The sequence below is a fragment of the Neoarius graeffei genome, chromosome 5, assembly GCF_027579695.1.
Source record: "Neoarius graeffei isolate fNeoGra1 chromosome 5, fNeoGra1.pri, whole genome shotgun sequence".
In the NCBI taxonomy this organism is placed as follows: Eukaryota; Metazoa; Chordata; class Actinopteri; order Siluriformes; family Ariidae; genus Neoarius; species Neoarius graeffei.
The window spans coordinates 57,839,546-57,854,545 of NC_083573.1; the positions used below are offsets into that span (position 1 = coordinate 57,839,546).

The 15,000-nt window shown below is 43.1% G+C and overlaps 1 protein-coding gene across 3 annotated transcripts in view; it reads right to left on the reverse strand.

Annotated features, from left to right (window-relative positions):
* Nucleotides 1-324: 324 nt before the first annotated feature.
* Nucleotides 325-15,000, reverse strand: part of ascc3 (activating signal cointegrator 1 complex subunit 3) — a 395,456-nt gene continuing 380,780 nt past the window's right edge. For all 3 annotated transcript variants that reach the window (XM_060922147.1, XM_060922146.1, XM_060922145.1), the window contains exons 37-42: nucleotides 11,349-11,573; nucleotides 6,713-6,864; nucleotides 4,495-4,645; nucleotides 2,651-2,857; nucleotides 1,749-1,924; nucleotides 325-1,663 (exon numbers count right to left, since the gene is read on the reverse strand). In XM_060922147.1, the coding sequence (XP_060778130.1) occupies nucleotides 1,516-1,663; nucleotides 1,749-1,924; nucleotides 2,651-2,857; nucleotides 4,495-4,645; nucleotides 6,713-6,864; nucleotides 11,349-11,573 (1,059 nt within the window). In that variant the 3' untranslated portion in view covers nucleotides 325-1,515. The remainder of the gene's footprint in view (nucleotides 1,664-1,748; nucleotides 1,925-2,650; nucleotides 2,858-4,494; nucleotides 4,646-6,712; nucleotides 6,865-11,348; nucleotides 11,574-15,000) is intronic.

Genomic DNA, 15,000 nt, shown 5'->3' on the forward strand with positions numbered 1-15,000 from the left:
TAGTAAGACAAGGCAAAGCTGAACAAGGAGATTAAAAATAGTGTGATTTAAAAAAAAAAAAAGTTGGGTGATACTGTAAATATGAAGAAAATTATTTTAAAGGCTGACGCAGAACAGGGCAGGAGGATAATGAGGAAGTTTTTAATTGTGTGTAATAAACATGTTCTGTCTACTTAACATCAACATTCCAACCAACCCATGGACAAATAAGAAAAACAGCAATGCATGGGGAAAAAGAAAGAAAGTAAAACCATATGAACATCTGCTCTGTGTGTTATTTTGAAATACAACAGAGAATAAGTCAAAAGAAGACCATTAAACACATTCATGTGCAATCATATATTTTTATTCCTCCTGCAGTCAAACAAAAACATTCAAGGGGCAAACATGTGAGGGGGGGAAAAAGTGTATGAACTCTGTTTGGTAGCTAAGCTGTGAAACAACACAACATGATACACAGACACGTGTCAGTTCCTAAACCAATTTTGTTCTCTTTTTTCCCTTCAATAAATTATTTTTCCATGATTTACTGTAAACTGTTCTAAATGCATTTGGCACCTGTATGTCCCCGAGGCGTTCCAGTGCAGGGTGCTGAAGACAGGTGGGGGGAGGGGGGGGGGAGAGAGAGTGTATGTGTGTGTGTGAGAGACAGAGGGAGAGAGAGAGAGACAGAGAGCGAGCAAGCATGAGTGAGTGAGTGAATGAATAAGAGAGAGATAGAGGGCGAGAGAGAGAATAAGTGAATGAGAGAGAGGGAGGGAGAGGGAAAGAGAGTGTTAGAGAGAAAGTGTGTTTGAGTGTGTGAGAGTACGTGTGTGAGAGTATGTGTGTGTGAGAGTGAGTGTGTGTGAGAGTGTGTGTGTGAGAGTGAGTGTGTGTGAGAGAGAGAGTGAGGGTGTGTGTGAGAGTGTGTGTGAGAGTGAGTGTGTGTGAGGGAGTGTGTGTGTGTGAGAGTATGTGTGTGAGAGAGTGTTAGAGAGAGCAAGAGAGAGAGTGTGAGTGTGTGTGTATGTGTGAGGAAGAGTGTGTGTTTGAGTGAGAGCAAGAGTGTGTGTGTGTGTGTGTGTGTGTGTGTGTGTGTGTGTGTGAAAGAGAGAGAGAGAGAGAGAGAGAATTTCATAAGCCAGATGGGACAGTCTGGTAGAACCCAGACCTTCACAGAGGAGCATGTTTCACACACCTGCACAGAATTCCTAACCTTCCTTCCAGCTTCTCTGAGCTTGCACACTTCACACATGTACAAACATGTGGCTCACACACACTAGTCAATTAAGCAAGCATTCTAATCCCACCATGATGTACTCCGATTTTAATCAAAGCTATTATTATTATTATTATTAGAATTTTAGACTCAAACATTTCTGTTTCAAGGCCACTTTGATCACCACATACTCATGCTGCCACACCTGTGCTGATCTCTACAGCATCTTCTCAGGAACAACAGTCTAGTCTTCGCCACCATCTCACTCACACACACACACAGCCAGCACGTCTGCAGTATCACTGGACAAGACGTCACTTTAAGTTCATGTTGCTCATGCCATCAGTGATGTCGGTGTTGACGTGGGCAGTGATGCTGGCAGGAATCACATTTAGGTGGATGTCGTACTGCTGATCCAAGCCCAGGTAACTGTCGCTCATCAGATAGAGTGTGTAGATACACCTGCGGCACACAGAGGTATATTACAGTAACATGCTGCTGGATGGGAGATGTCCTACAGCACTGTCAACGTGTGAGTCTCACTTACTTCCCAGTCTGTTCAGGTGTGTAGAAGGCCAATGATGTCACGTTCCGGTTGCGGATATATCCCACTCGTTTGGTGGCCAGAAGCTCCTTCTTGTCCACCTCGCCCAGCACCAGGAACCAACCCTCGTCTTTGGGCTTGGGGAAACGTGGGGCCTGTGCCTTGCTGTCCTGCTTCCTCTGTGAGCATTCACAAAACTCAGTCAGGCAGACAGCTTCAGTGTCATTTAATAATTAAACAGCCCAAAGCAACCAAAACAGGGTTCACACTTATTTTAGGAAATCATTTCCCTAAACCTTCCTAACAGATGGAATGTCATCCGAGAATGAGGGACAAATAGTGCCTTGTAGTGCATTTGTTAGATTGTATTTCTCACTGAGGTGAAAATGACCGATACAGCTCGACCTTATTGCGTTAGCTCGCAAGAAATTAAAGAGGCTAATGCTATTAAACTGATAAGTAGTGTCTTATTCAACGACTTTATAAATAGGGACTTGGGTCTTCATTTGGAATGTTACACGCTGTGAGAAGCTGGTATGTGCTCATGTCAGCTCCTTATACCCTGCACTCAGATACAGCGTTCTGCCTACATGAGACACAACAGCGTTCCAAACTACAATAACTAGGCCGATGGACGGATGCTTAAATGGGGTATTAATGGCTAGAATATTGCTACATACAACATTTTAGTGGTGAAATTGCTAAACATCCGATATCAGTGGCTTAACAGCAAAATCATAGACGTTTCCAAAACCGACTTTATCCATTTTCTCATTTTCAGGTGTTTGCCATCAATGGAAATCGAACCTATAAATAAATGTCCAGGTCTTTCAGCATGTGTGGGAACCGTGCAAGTGTACAACCTCTCATAGAGGCTGAAACGGTGCACGTGTGTGTATTCTCACTCTTTGCCGGCCTGCATTGAGCCGCTGAAGGGACACTTGGAGCACGTATTCCTGGTCCGCGTGCACGGGCAGCCAGCTGCTCTGCTCCCTGATGTTGGTTACACTGGTGGACAGAGCACGCTCAGTCTGTTCCTCACAGCCTTCCCACCAGCCCTTCACACTCAAACCGACCTCCACCACGGGCAAATGACTTAGAAAAGCCCACATCTGATAGAGGAGGAGAGAAAACAAGAGATAAATAAGGATGGCGACGTTTAGACCAGAGTGCTGTTAAATTCCCAAATGGGATTGGCGGCTGTAATGCGAATCACAGGGTTATATATTAACGCTCTCGTTTCTGTAAAATCTGTTAACTTGTAGAGACTTCTATGGCAGACGATCTACACAACCTTAAGCGTAATAATACATGGATTAAATAGTTGTTTTGTTACTTAAAGCAAAACTCATAATTGTTGATATGGTGACGCTTGCTGCAAGGATATGACTTTTTTTTTTTAATATTAATGGGAGGAGTCTTGGGAGTCAGTGCATTGTAGCGGTCAGTAAGTTTTCTGTTACAGTCAAAGTCTATAGGACAGAGGAGTTTATGCTTTCCAGATTCTTGGTAACATGACAAGATGCATTTTTCTGTCTTATAAACTACGAGAGAGAGAGAGAGAGAGAGAGAGAGAGAGAGAGAGAGAGAAGAAAGGCTGGTGAGGGAATGACTTTTTACAGTTGCTCTAATGTAAAGGATAACAGGAACCAACTTGTCTTGTGGACGTTATGTATATGGATAAAAAGAAATGCTGTTCATTATTAAACTAAAAACTGCAAACACTGTCAAATTGCTTTGAGACATTTATAAGGAAATAATCCACTTTGGGGTCGTAACGGCAACTCTCGTTTGTGACTGACTTCATCACACCACTCCGTGGATTATTTTCTGACAAGATCATCACGTTTTATTCTTTGTTTAAACAAGCGATGTTACCAGACGCAGAATGAAGGCTTTCGGCTACACATGAACTAGTTAACAGCGTAAATATGTTTTCTGATAAAATATGAAAACCTCTAATTCATTTCCACATAGCCTGTAACAAGTGCACGCCAAACAAAATTTAAAATACAACACATTCCTGTCAGCGATGCTGTATGGGCTTATGCTAGCACTAACACGAGGAAGAAACGGTATAATAAAATATTAAGAACATGTGCAGCGCGTGTATGTATGAGTGACAGACTGATAGAGAATGACAGAGCTCGGCTGCTGCAGCTCCGCGAGTATTAGAGCCATGAAAGGGGGAAAACAGCACAGATTCACCCTGCCAAAGCTATATGCGAGGATTACATTTCCTCAGCGAATGAGACGGGAACGCGGCGGCGCATGTGCTTATTTAATTAGCAGGGCCGAGGTTGCTAGGGGGGTGTGTTGTGGAAGGTGGGGGGTGGCTGGAATACTGATGGGGAATGGGCGCTGGGCTCGCCGCTCTGCCCGGACGCTCTCATTACCGTCACAATTAGCACTTAGATTGGAGCACTAAACCCTCTCATTTGGGAGGTAATTGGGGATCCTGGTGCTACCTGAGACCACCGTGACCGTCTGCTGCTTCCTGCAAATCACATGTTTGTGAGTGTGTGGATGTGTGCTCTCTGATGTGCCTGTGTGCCACATTCATCTAGGACTAAGCTGAATTCATTCAATTATTCTTAGCGTTACGAGAGACACACTTTGTTGAAAATCCTCTTAAGATACTGTCCGTCATTTTACTGACAATAAAATCATCGCAGTACTGCGCTTTCCTAAATGTTGGCTTATACCTCAGTGAGTTTTGTAAGAAAAAAAAAAAAAAAAAGTGTGTTACCTGATTGATCTGCTGGGGCTCAAACTCCTCCTTCACCATGGCTGTAAAGATCTCCTCTCTTCCATCACATGCAGCCATGAGCTCAGGAAGCCCTTCGATTGGGCCTTGATAACCTCTGGTTCCACCCTTCCCACCTTTGGAGCTCCATTTCCTGTTGTAAACAGTGAAGAGAAAAAGGCAGTCATGCAACCATCTTCATGCCCATTTCGATGGCTGAGCGGAGCTCTTCCTGCTGTCTCAGCATGGCGGGACATCCAGCCTTTCCTGATCCTCTTCTTTCCATTTTTATTGTCTTTCTACCAAATTACACTTCACGACGGGATGCAACCACACTGAAACGAATTATACGGGTAAAAGAAAATCCGGTGCCAACCACAGCTTTGGATGTGTGAGACAGAAAAGGCGCACTGGGGCTGTGTTGGAGGCCGTCCGGAGGACAGTGCCGGCAGATAAGCAATGCTAATGGTGTTTGCAGAGTTTGAACAGAGGTGGTAGATGGATTAAGCATGACACCCTGTGACTGAGTTATAATCAAAGCACCACAGGTGAGAAGCACCCGTCTCAGGACACTGCGAACAGGAAGCGAACATGCTCTCTTCTCTCAGACATGAGCAGGATGCAGACAACACTGCGAGTTAATGCTAAATTCTCATATTCAAGTATAATCTATACAGCCAGAAAGGAATTTACGGACAAAACGTGACAGGTGGTTTTTGTTCATTTCCAGTTTATGAAATAAACTATTGTGTAATTACAGCAAGTATAAATCAACAGCAAGTACTAAACATGCAGTAATCATAACAAGACATTACCTTCTCGAGGAAAACACTGTGCATCATAAATACTGTTGGCTAGGATGAATTCGAAAAAGTTTGAACTTGGGACTCATTCGCAACATGCTCAAAAAAAAATCTCAATATAAACTCACTGAATGTCCCTTCAACACACTTAGTACTGTTTTACTTTCTTGTATTCAGCTGTAGAAGAGTCTCATCTCATCTCATCTCATCTCATTATCTGTAGCCACTTTATCCTGTTCTACAGGGTCGCAGGCAAGCTGGAGCCTATCCCAGCTGACTACGGGCGAAAGGCGGGGTACACCCTGGACAAGTCGCCAGGTCATCACAGGGCCGACACATACTGTAGACACAGACAACCATTCACACTCACATTCACACCTACGGTCAATTTAGAGTCACCAGTTAACCTAACCTGCATGTCTTTGGACTGTGGGGGAAACCGGAGCACCCGGAGGAAACCCACGCGGACACAGGGAGAACATGCAAACTCCGCACAGAAAGGCCCTCGCCGGCCACGGGGCTCGAACCCGGACCTTCTTGCTGTGAGGCGACAGCGCTAACCACTACACCACCGTGCCGCCCTGTAGAAGAGTCATGATTTATAATCCCACTATCAGCCAGAATAGGATGCGTTCCTTTCTGAGTCTGCTTCCTTTCAGGGTTTCTTCACAACATTTCACAGAGTTTTCCTCGACACCATAACCTCTGACCTGCTCATTAGGGATGTACACTACCGTTCAAAAGTTTGGGGTCACCCAGACAATTTTGTGTTTTCCATGAAAAGTCACACTTTTATTAAGTTGTAAAACGAATAGAAAATATAGTCAAGACATTTTTCTGGCCATTTTGAGCATTTAATCGACCCCACAAATGTGATGCTCCAGAAACTCAATCTGCTCAAAGGAAGGTCAGTTTTATAGCTTCTCTAAAGAGCTCAACTGTTTTCAGCTGTGCTAACATGATTGTACAAGGGTTTTCTAATCATCCATTAGCCTTCTGAGGCAATGAGCAAACACATTGTACCATTAGAACACTGGAGTGAGAGTTGCTGGAAATGGGCCTCTATACACCTATGGAGATATTGCACCAAAAACCACACATTTGCAGCTAGAATAGTCATTTACCACATTAGCAATGTATAGAGTGGATTTCTGATTAGTTTAAAGTGATCTTCATTGAAAAGAACAGTGCTTTTCTTTCAAAAATAAGGACATTTCAAAACTTTTGAACGGTAGTGTAAATTTACATCCAGATTCCTGTAAAGCTGCTTTGTGACAATCTCTAACTATAAAATAACTTAAAATAGACGTGGAATCATTTAATAAGCAAGGATGTATATATTTGCTGTTTGTATTTCTCTAATCATGTTTGGATTCAGGGCCTTGGCTGAGGGTAAACAGGAGTCACAGTCTACACACCTGAAGAGGTAGAGGCTCCGCCGGTCTATATGAGGCAGGGTGAACAGCGAGGAGTCGTGAAGCCACCGAGCCTGAACAATCATCTGCACCAGATTACAGATGCTCAGAGCGGACACGAGCCAGCCCTCATTCGCCACCACGTCCAACATGGCCTGCGGAAACAAGACGAAAACAACAGACCGAGATGTAACAGCTGCTTTCTCGTGCAATTAAGACACTATAACACAGATGCAAACGTTCATGTATTTAAATATTGAAACTGGGTAAATATTTCAAGCACATAAAATGTCCAATTCATATTGTGAAACATGTAGAAACTCTTTACGCCACTGTGTGCACATCTACGACTCGGACTAAGTCTCTCGCCTGTCTGCTGCTCTTGCCTTCAACGTCAGGTTCAAGTTTGCTGAGCTCAGCTGCACTAACAAACTTAATTAATCAAAAAGTAATTTCCTCGGTAACTATGACTAAAAAGCACCTTGAGTGCAGCGGCAAGCCGAGCGAGTTAATCAAAATGCTAATGCAGTACAAATTAAAGTTGTGATTAACATTTCACAGTAGCTGCTTGAGCAAACAGCAATGGGCTGATGTCACCAGAGCCCCTGTGAAGGAGGGATGGAGAAAGGCTGAGGGAGCGAGATTGAAAAAAGAAATGGCGAGGAGAGACGATCACACAAGCGCTATGTCTCATTTAACCTGTCTACTAAAATTGCTTTCCACTGCCGCTAGAGAAAACAGGAAGAAATCTGTAGCCTTTTCAGGGCTCAGAGCACAAGCACAGCTATAAAGTACCTCATTAGCACAGAGATGACAGGAATTATTTATCTAACCGTCAGAGATCTTCTCAAATCCAAGACTGTGTGTGTTTGTGCGCGCGCTTGGGTGTGGGGGAAAAATAAAGAAAATCTCAAAGTCAAAAAATAAAAAAGTTAATAAAACCTTTATACATATTATATATAAACAGAGAGCGAGAGAGGCTATTACATGGTGGTGTGAAGATATGAAGTTTATCTTCATGTGAACATATTTCACGAATGAGCAAAGTGAATGAGTGAAATATTTTTCAAAATGAGAAGATAAACTTCATATCTTCGCACCATGTAATATTCTTTTTATCATATAGACGAATCTACAAAAGAAACACGCAAGTTAATCAAAAGAATTTTAATTTTGAACCGGTTCGCCAGTTCGACAGCGCACGTGTAGTCAGCAGAGGAGAACACTGGGAGTGATGTCATCAGAGTGAAATTTCGGAAATTATTCTATCCACATTCACTGGATATGAGCAATCGCATGCTCTGATTGGCTACTCTACTACTTGGCTATCAGCTTATATACCGTGAGTAGAGAAAAAAAACAAAATGGCAGACCGTGTTGGTGAACCAACCGAGGATGAAATAAAAACTCTACTCGAAAACAAAACCCCCAAAAGTACAAAAAGCAGCAAAATACGGAATAAAAGTATTTGATGGGAAGAACATATCCCTTTTTTTATTTTCCAATAATTATTATTATCGCATTTTCCACAAACTGCTACTGTCATTTCGCCGGTTTGTTTACATTCTAAGTGGAAATGATTTTGTTGGACGTTTTGTATAAAGTTTTTATTTATCGAATTTGCAAAAAATAAAAATGCTCCATTTCTCAAAATCCAGTGAATGTGGATAAAATCTCATCTCATCTCATTATCTCTAGCCGCTTTATCCTGTTCTACAGGGTCGCAGGCAAGCTGGAGCCTATCCCAGCTGACTACAGGCGAAAGGCGGGGTACACCCTGGACAAGTCGCCAGGTCATCACAGGGCTGACACATAGACACAGACAACCATTCACACTCACATTCACACCTACGGTCAATTTAGAGTCACCAGTTAACCTAACCTGCATGTCTTTGGACTGTGGGGGAAACCGGAGCACCCGGAGGAAACCCACGCGGACACGGGGAGAACATGCAAACTCCGCACAGAAAGGCCCTCGCCGGCCACGGGGCTCAAACCCGGACCTTCTTGCTGTGAGGCGACAGCGCTACACCACCCTGCCGCCCCTGTGGATAAAATAAAACAGTTATTCCATTCAATCTCATCATACATGGCTTATAGCCAACTCAATGCTATGCACCTCATCAGCTATCAGCTCATGTACGGCTCGATGTTTTGGAAAAACTGTTATATATATGTCACTCAGATCTGTGGTGTATTTCGTATGAAAAATGCAAGTTTCTCAACATGAGAAGATAAACTTCATATCTTCAAGCCAACCTGTGATTTTCTTTTTATTACACTGACATGTTCACAAACAAAAAGTACCCAAATTTATCAAAACAATTCATTGATTTCCTCACGAGTAAGGTTACTGCAAAATGTGTGTGTCCCGGATGAAAAATACAAGTGGCTTATTTCCCAGTAAAACACTTGTGTGCCATATATATATATATATATATATATATATATATATATATATATATATATATATGTGTGTGTGTGTGTGTGTGTGTGTGTGTGGTATAGTGGTTAGCACTGTCACAGCAAGAAGGTCCGGATTCGAGCCCTGTGGCCGGCGAGGGCCTTTCTGTGTGGAGTTTGCATGTTCTCCCCGTGTCTGCGTGGGTTTCCTCCGGGTGCTCTGGTTTCCCCCACAGTCCAAAGACATGCAGGTTAGGTTAACTGGTGACTCTAAATTGACCGTAGGTGTGAATGTGAGTGTGAATGGTTGTTTGTCTCCATGTGTCAGCCCTGCGACTTGTCCAGGGTGTATCCTGCCTCTCACCCATAGTCAGCTGGGATAGGCTCCAGCTTGCCTGCAACCCTGCACAGGGTAAATGGCTACGGATAATGAATGAATGAATGAATGAATGAACGAACCTCCCTCCACATTAATGCTGAAAGCTTAGATATATAGACTGAGTTAGATATTGTAACTATGTGTTGATGTGAAAGGATAATAGAAATACTTCACTGTTCATCACTCTGATGAAACAAGATAATCACAACAAATGGAGTGGTTGTGAATTAAGACTTTGAATTAAGACGTGCTGATATGAAATTGGCTGGACAGCCTAGTGGACTCCACTGATTAATACTCAGACAGCACAGTGTAGTTAGCTCAGCTGTTTGCTAGGAAAGGCTAGCTTTGGATACATGCTGAGAAGACAGGCAGCTGCTGGCAGAGAAGCTACAACCTGGCACAGCAGGAACCTGAAAAAGTAACCACATGGACAAGCATGGCCAATCACTCCTACACACGTGCGCACGCACACACACCGGCTGTAGAGAATCAAGTACATCCACAGGCATGGACAATGGCTTACAGATCCACAGACAGATCCATTCCCAAAACCGGGCTGCCAGCATGAACAATCAGCACGGCACACATCCTCAAAGCAGGCATAGCCAATCGCAAACAGATCCACAGGCGTGCCATCAGGCATGAACAATCAACGACAGGTTATCTTGCCAGCTTCAGATGCTTTCATGACACAGCCAGAATCCCGACAACCATGTGGCAATAAATCATCTCCACACTTGGGCCATTTTTGCCCCTGGCTCACCGTAACGTTCAAAAAGGATGTCTGTTGTGTGTGGGATGTTCCAAGATTTTATTGGGGGTTTTGTATGATGGAAAAAGTTAGTCTTTCATGGTATCAAGGTAAAAAAAAAAAAATAAATAAAATTCAAATGTTTATAGAATGACAACAGCCTACATTTTGTGTGAAGACTTTCTTTTATGTGCTCCACAGAATTAATGGAAAAAGATCTCAAACGCAAAATGACTTCACATCACTCTCTATTTGGCAATACACAGTGACATTTGCTTTAGCTGGAGAAAGCAATGAGCTGCACTGTTGTTTTAAAGCATTTGATCTGTGGAGGGATGTTAAATGCTGTGCTGTCTCTGAGGTGCAGTAAGTGTCTGCGCTCACACTGTATTTATAGGCCTCCGGACCCAGGCATTGTAACAACGTCATGAACCAGTCACATGCATAACTGGCAGTTTAACAACAAACCTGGGCACACACAGCAAGTGCTGAGGAAAGAAAACATTGCACAGCTTCCTAAATAAAATCAAGCATAGATCTTTTTCAAAGTCTTTAGTGTTGCATGATTCTTTAAATGTCATAAGACATAAGAGGAATTTCCCATGTTGGGAAGAATGATTTGAGTGGAATATGAACATAAAATTCAGAAACATATGTTTTATGGATTGCACTGTAACTCTATATAGCTGACTTTGGAGTGATTGTTGAGTGCAGTTCACACAATGCTGTGTAACAAAGCCTGAAGTCTGCATAAACCAAGCCTTAGGTCAGGTCTCAGTTGCCACATTGGAAGGGATGAATTTCCTTTTTTTTTTTTTTTTCCGAAGGAACATCCGAGAGGTCTTCACTGACACATGGAAATGTGCTCAGCTATACCATACACAGACCTTAGCATTGATTTTATGATGTATGAAGACAAGCAAATCGCTTTGATGGCAATGAAAGCCCCCCAGATGATGGAAAGGGAGGCCGGAGTAAAATGTATAGGGTTTGGATGGCCTCCACTCTAATGCAGCGTTTGCCAAGAGAACATGAAGGCCCAGCAACAATGGAAAGCAGATCCGATGCATATACATCATGAAGACACACACACACACACAAACCTGACAGATGCGGATGGCGTTGTCCAGGACGGTCTTTGTGTCTGTGCTGTAATCGCTGCAGGGCAGCTGGGCTCGGCTGAAGTGGGCCTGCAACAGCAGGTTGGTCTTGGTGTGGGCGCTGTCGTATGAGTGCGGATTGACCTGCAGGGGAAGCCGCTGGGCGAGCTCGCTGTTCAGCTGATCTTCATTATGGCGCACTGGCAGTTCGGCATATTCCTCTGCATCCTGAACACAATGCAGAGAAAGGTCTGAGACTATTTGTTATGGACGCGTTCAGGCAAAATTCACTTCTCTGCCATCGAGACTACATTTCAGGAACTCTCTAAGGCGGCTTGTTAGAGAAACTGTACATGGGACACATCTTAAAAAAGGCTAACATTCTGCTCAGTAACTAGATGCGAATTCGAACATTTTGGACAAAGCCTTTGGTTGAAAAATGGATGACTGTGTTGGTGTGAACAGCCACCTCGACTGGATTAAATCTCTCTGCTTTCACCATATGAGTGCTTGACCATGCTTTTACGGGTAATTCTTCTGCAGAGAGGCCAAAATTATGAAATTATTACGATTGCCTTAACTTGTCAGCTCAAGGATACTGCTAAAGTATGGAATCCAAGGCAAAATGTACTGAAAACCATATTTAAAAATCATCACCCCAATTATAGCAATGTCCATCCATCCATCCATCCATCCATCCATCCATCCATCCATTATCCGTAGCCATTTACCCTGTGCAGGGTTGCAGGCAAGCTGGAGCCTATCCCAGCTGACTATGGGTGAGAGGCGGGGTACACCCTGGACAAGTCGCCAGGTCATCTTATGGCAGTGTTGCTTCAGAGAAATCTCAGTTTGAATTTTAAGAAATGAAAGTTCAGTTTTTTTCTGACGTAATTCCGTTACTAACTTTCCTTTCCTCAGAAAACATTTTGCGTTCAGAGTTAAACATAACCAATTTTTCTATGATTTTTTTTTAGGGTAAAAAGATACCTCATACAGTGTGAAATTTTTATTTAATACCATTATCTTGAGTCCTACTGCAACTAAAGTTATCACATTTTGCTGTGAATGTCATTCTGTTACCGGAGAACTACCCTAACATCTAATGTAAAAGGCAGCTTTTCCTGGCAGTTACTAGTTACTGTAGATGACCTTTGGGTTAAAATGCTGTGCACGGAGATCTTAATATATTTATTTAAAAAAAAAAAACCCAAACCTGGGCGGCACGGTGGTGTAGTGGTTAGCGCTGTCGCCTCACAGCAAGAAGGTCCTGGGTTCGAGCCCCGGGGCCGGCGAGGGCCTTTCTGTGCGGAGTTTGCATGTTCTCCCCGTGTCCGCGTGGGTTATTATTTTGATAAATTTGGGTACATTTTGTTTGCGATGTGTCTCTATATAATAAAAAGAAAATCACACATTGGCTTGGAGATATGAAGGTCATCTTCTCGTGTTGAAAAACTCGCATTTTTTTTTTTAAATACCAAACGCATTGTGGATCTGAGTGGCATATTTCCCGATATTTCACTCTGATGACATCACTCCCAGTGTTTTCCCACTGACTTTATGCACATTATCAGAGAGAGAGAGAGAAAGAAAATACAATACGGTATAGCCGTGTGTGTGTGTAAAATATATATATGTGAATGAAGAGTTTGGTTCCAAATTCCATAATGCTATAAAAAATTTACCAAAAAGTTGGTAGCATGAAAACCCTTATTTTCTGTTTGAAACTTTAATACAACACTCTGAGGTTGACGGCGGCACGGTGGTGTAGTGGTTAGCGCTGTCGCCTCACAGCAAGAAGGTCCTGGGTTCGAGCCCCGTGGCCGGCGAGGGCCTTTCTGTGCGGAGTTTGCATGTTCTCCCCGTGTCCGCGTGGGTTTCCTCCGGGTGCTCCGGTTTCCCCCACAGTCCAAAGACATGCAGGTTAGGTTAACTGGTGACTCTAAATTGACCGTAGGTGTGAATGGGAGTGTGAATGGTTGTCTGTGTCTGTGTGTCAGCCCTGTGATGACCTGGCGACTTGTCCAGGGTGTACCCCGCCTTTCACCCGTAGTCAGCTGGGATAGGCTCCAGCTTGCCTGCGACCCTGTAGAACAGGATAAAGCAGCTACAGATAATGAGATGAGAAAAACCCCAAACCTATACATTTCAAAATAAGGGGAATAAACTAATCGGAAAAACTGCATGGTTTAAACAACATTTTTGATGAGTACATGAAAGAAAGAAAAGAACAAAAAGACAACGAAATTCTTTTCTTCATACAGCCTACAGGCGGCGCAGAGAGGGCGAAGGGCTTTCCTACAGAGCACAGCTGTGGGAGTTTGACAGGTTATAACTACTTTTTTATTATCACACCTCAAAATACACTGCCAAAGTAATTTTTTTTTACATAAACAGCATCTTAGAATTAAATACACACAGTCTGGTGCTTGACTGGAGTGATACAAAACTGTTAAGAAAGTAAGTGATTCTATCATTCGGATGGCTGCCGTTCCTGTAACATGACATGTGTTTGTCCATTTTTACACAGTGTCTTGCAAAAGTATTCATACCCCTTGGTGTTTGTCCTGTTTTGTCACATTACAAGCTGGAATTAAAATGGATTTCTGGAGGGTTAACACCATTTGATTTACACAACATGCCTATCACTTTAAAGGTGCAATTTTTTTTATTTTATTGTGACACAAACAATAATTAAGATGAGAAAACAGAAATTTGGAGTGTGCATAGGTATTCACACCCCAAAGTCAATACTTTGTAGAGCCATCTTCTGCTGCAATTACAGCTGCAAGTCTCTTGGGGTATGTCTCTATTAGCTTAGCACATCTAGCCACTGGGATTTTTGCCCATTCCTCAAGGCAAAACTGCTCCAACTCCTTCAAGTTACTGTAGATGGGTTGAGTTGGTGTACAGCAATCTTCAAGTTATACCACAGATTCTCAATTGGATTGAGGTCTGGGCTTTGATTAGGCCATTCCAAGACATTTAAATGTTTTCCTTTAAACCACTCCAGTGTAGCTTTAGCAGTATGTTTAGGGTCATTGTCCTGCTGGAATGTGAACCTTCGTCTCAGTCTCAAACCTCTGGCTGACTCAAACAGGTTTTCCTCCAGAATTGCCCTGTATTTAATGCCATCCATCTTTCCTTCAGTCCTGACCAGCTTTCCTGTCCCTGCAGATGAAAAATATCCCCACAGCATGATGCTGCCACCACCATGCTTCACTGTAGGAATGGTGTTCTCAGGGTGTTGGGTTTGCACCACACATGGCATTTCCCATGATGGCCAAAAAGTTCAATTTTAGTTTCATTTGACCAGAGAATCTTCTTCCATGCGTTTAGGGAGTCTGCCACATGCTGTTAGGCAAACTCCAAACATATTTTCTTATTTTTCTCTTTTTTCTGGCCACTGTTCCATAAAGCCCCGCTCTGTGGAGTGTACGGCTTAAAGTGGTCCTATGGACAGATACTCTCATCTCCACTGTGGATCTTTACAGCTCTTTCAGTGTCTTTGTTGTCTTTGTTGCATCTCTGATTAATGCCCTCCTTGCCTGGTCTGTGAGTTTTGGTGGGCGGCCTTCTCTTATCAGGTTTGTAGTGGTGCCATATTCTTTCCGTTTTGCTATAATGGATTTAATGGTGCTCCCTGGGATATTCA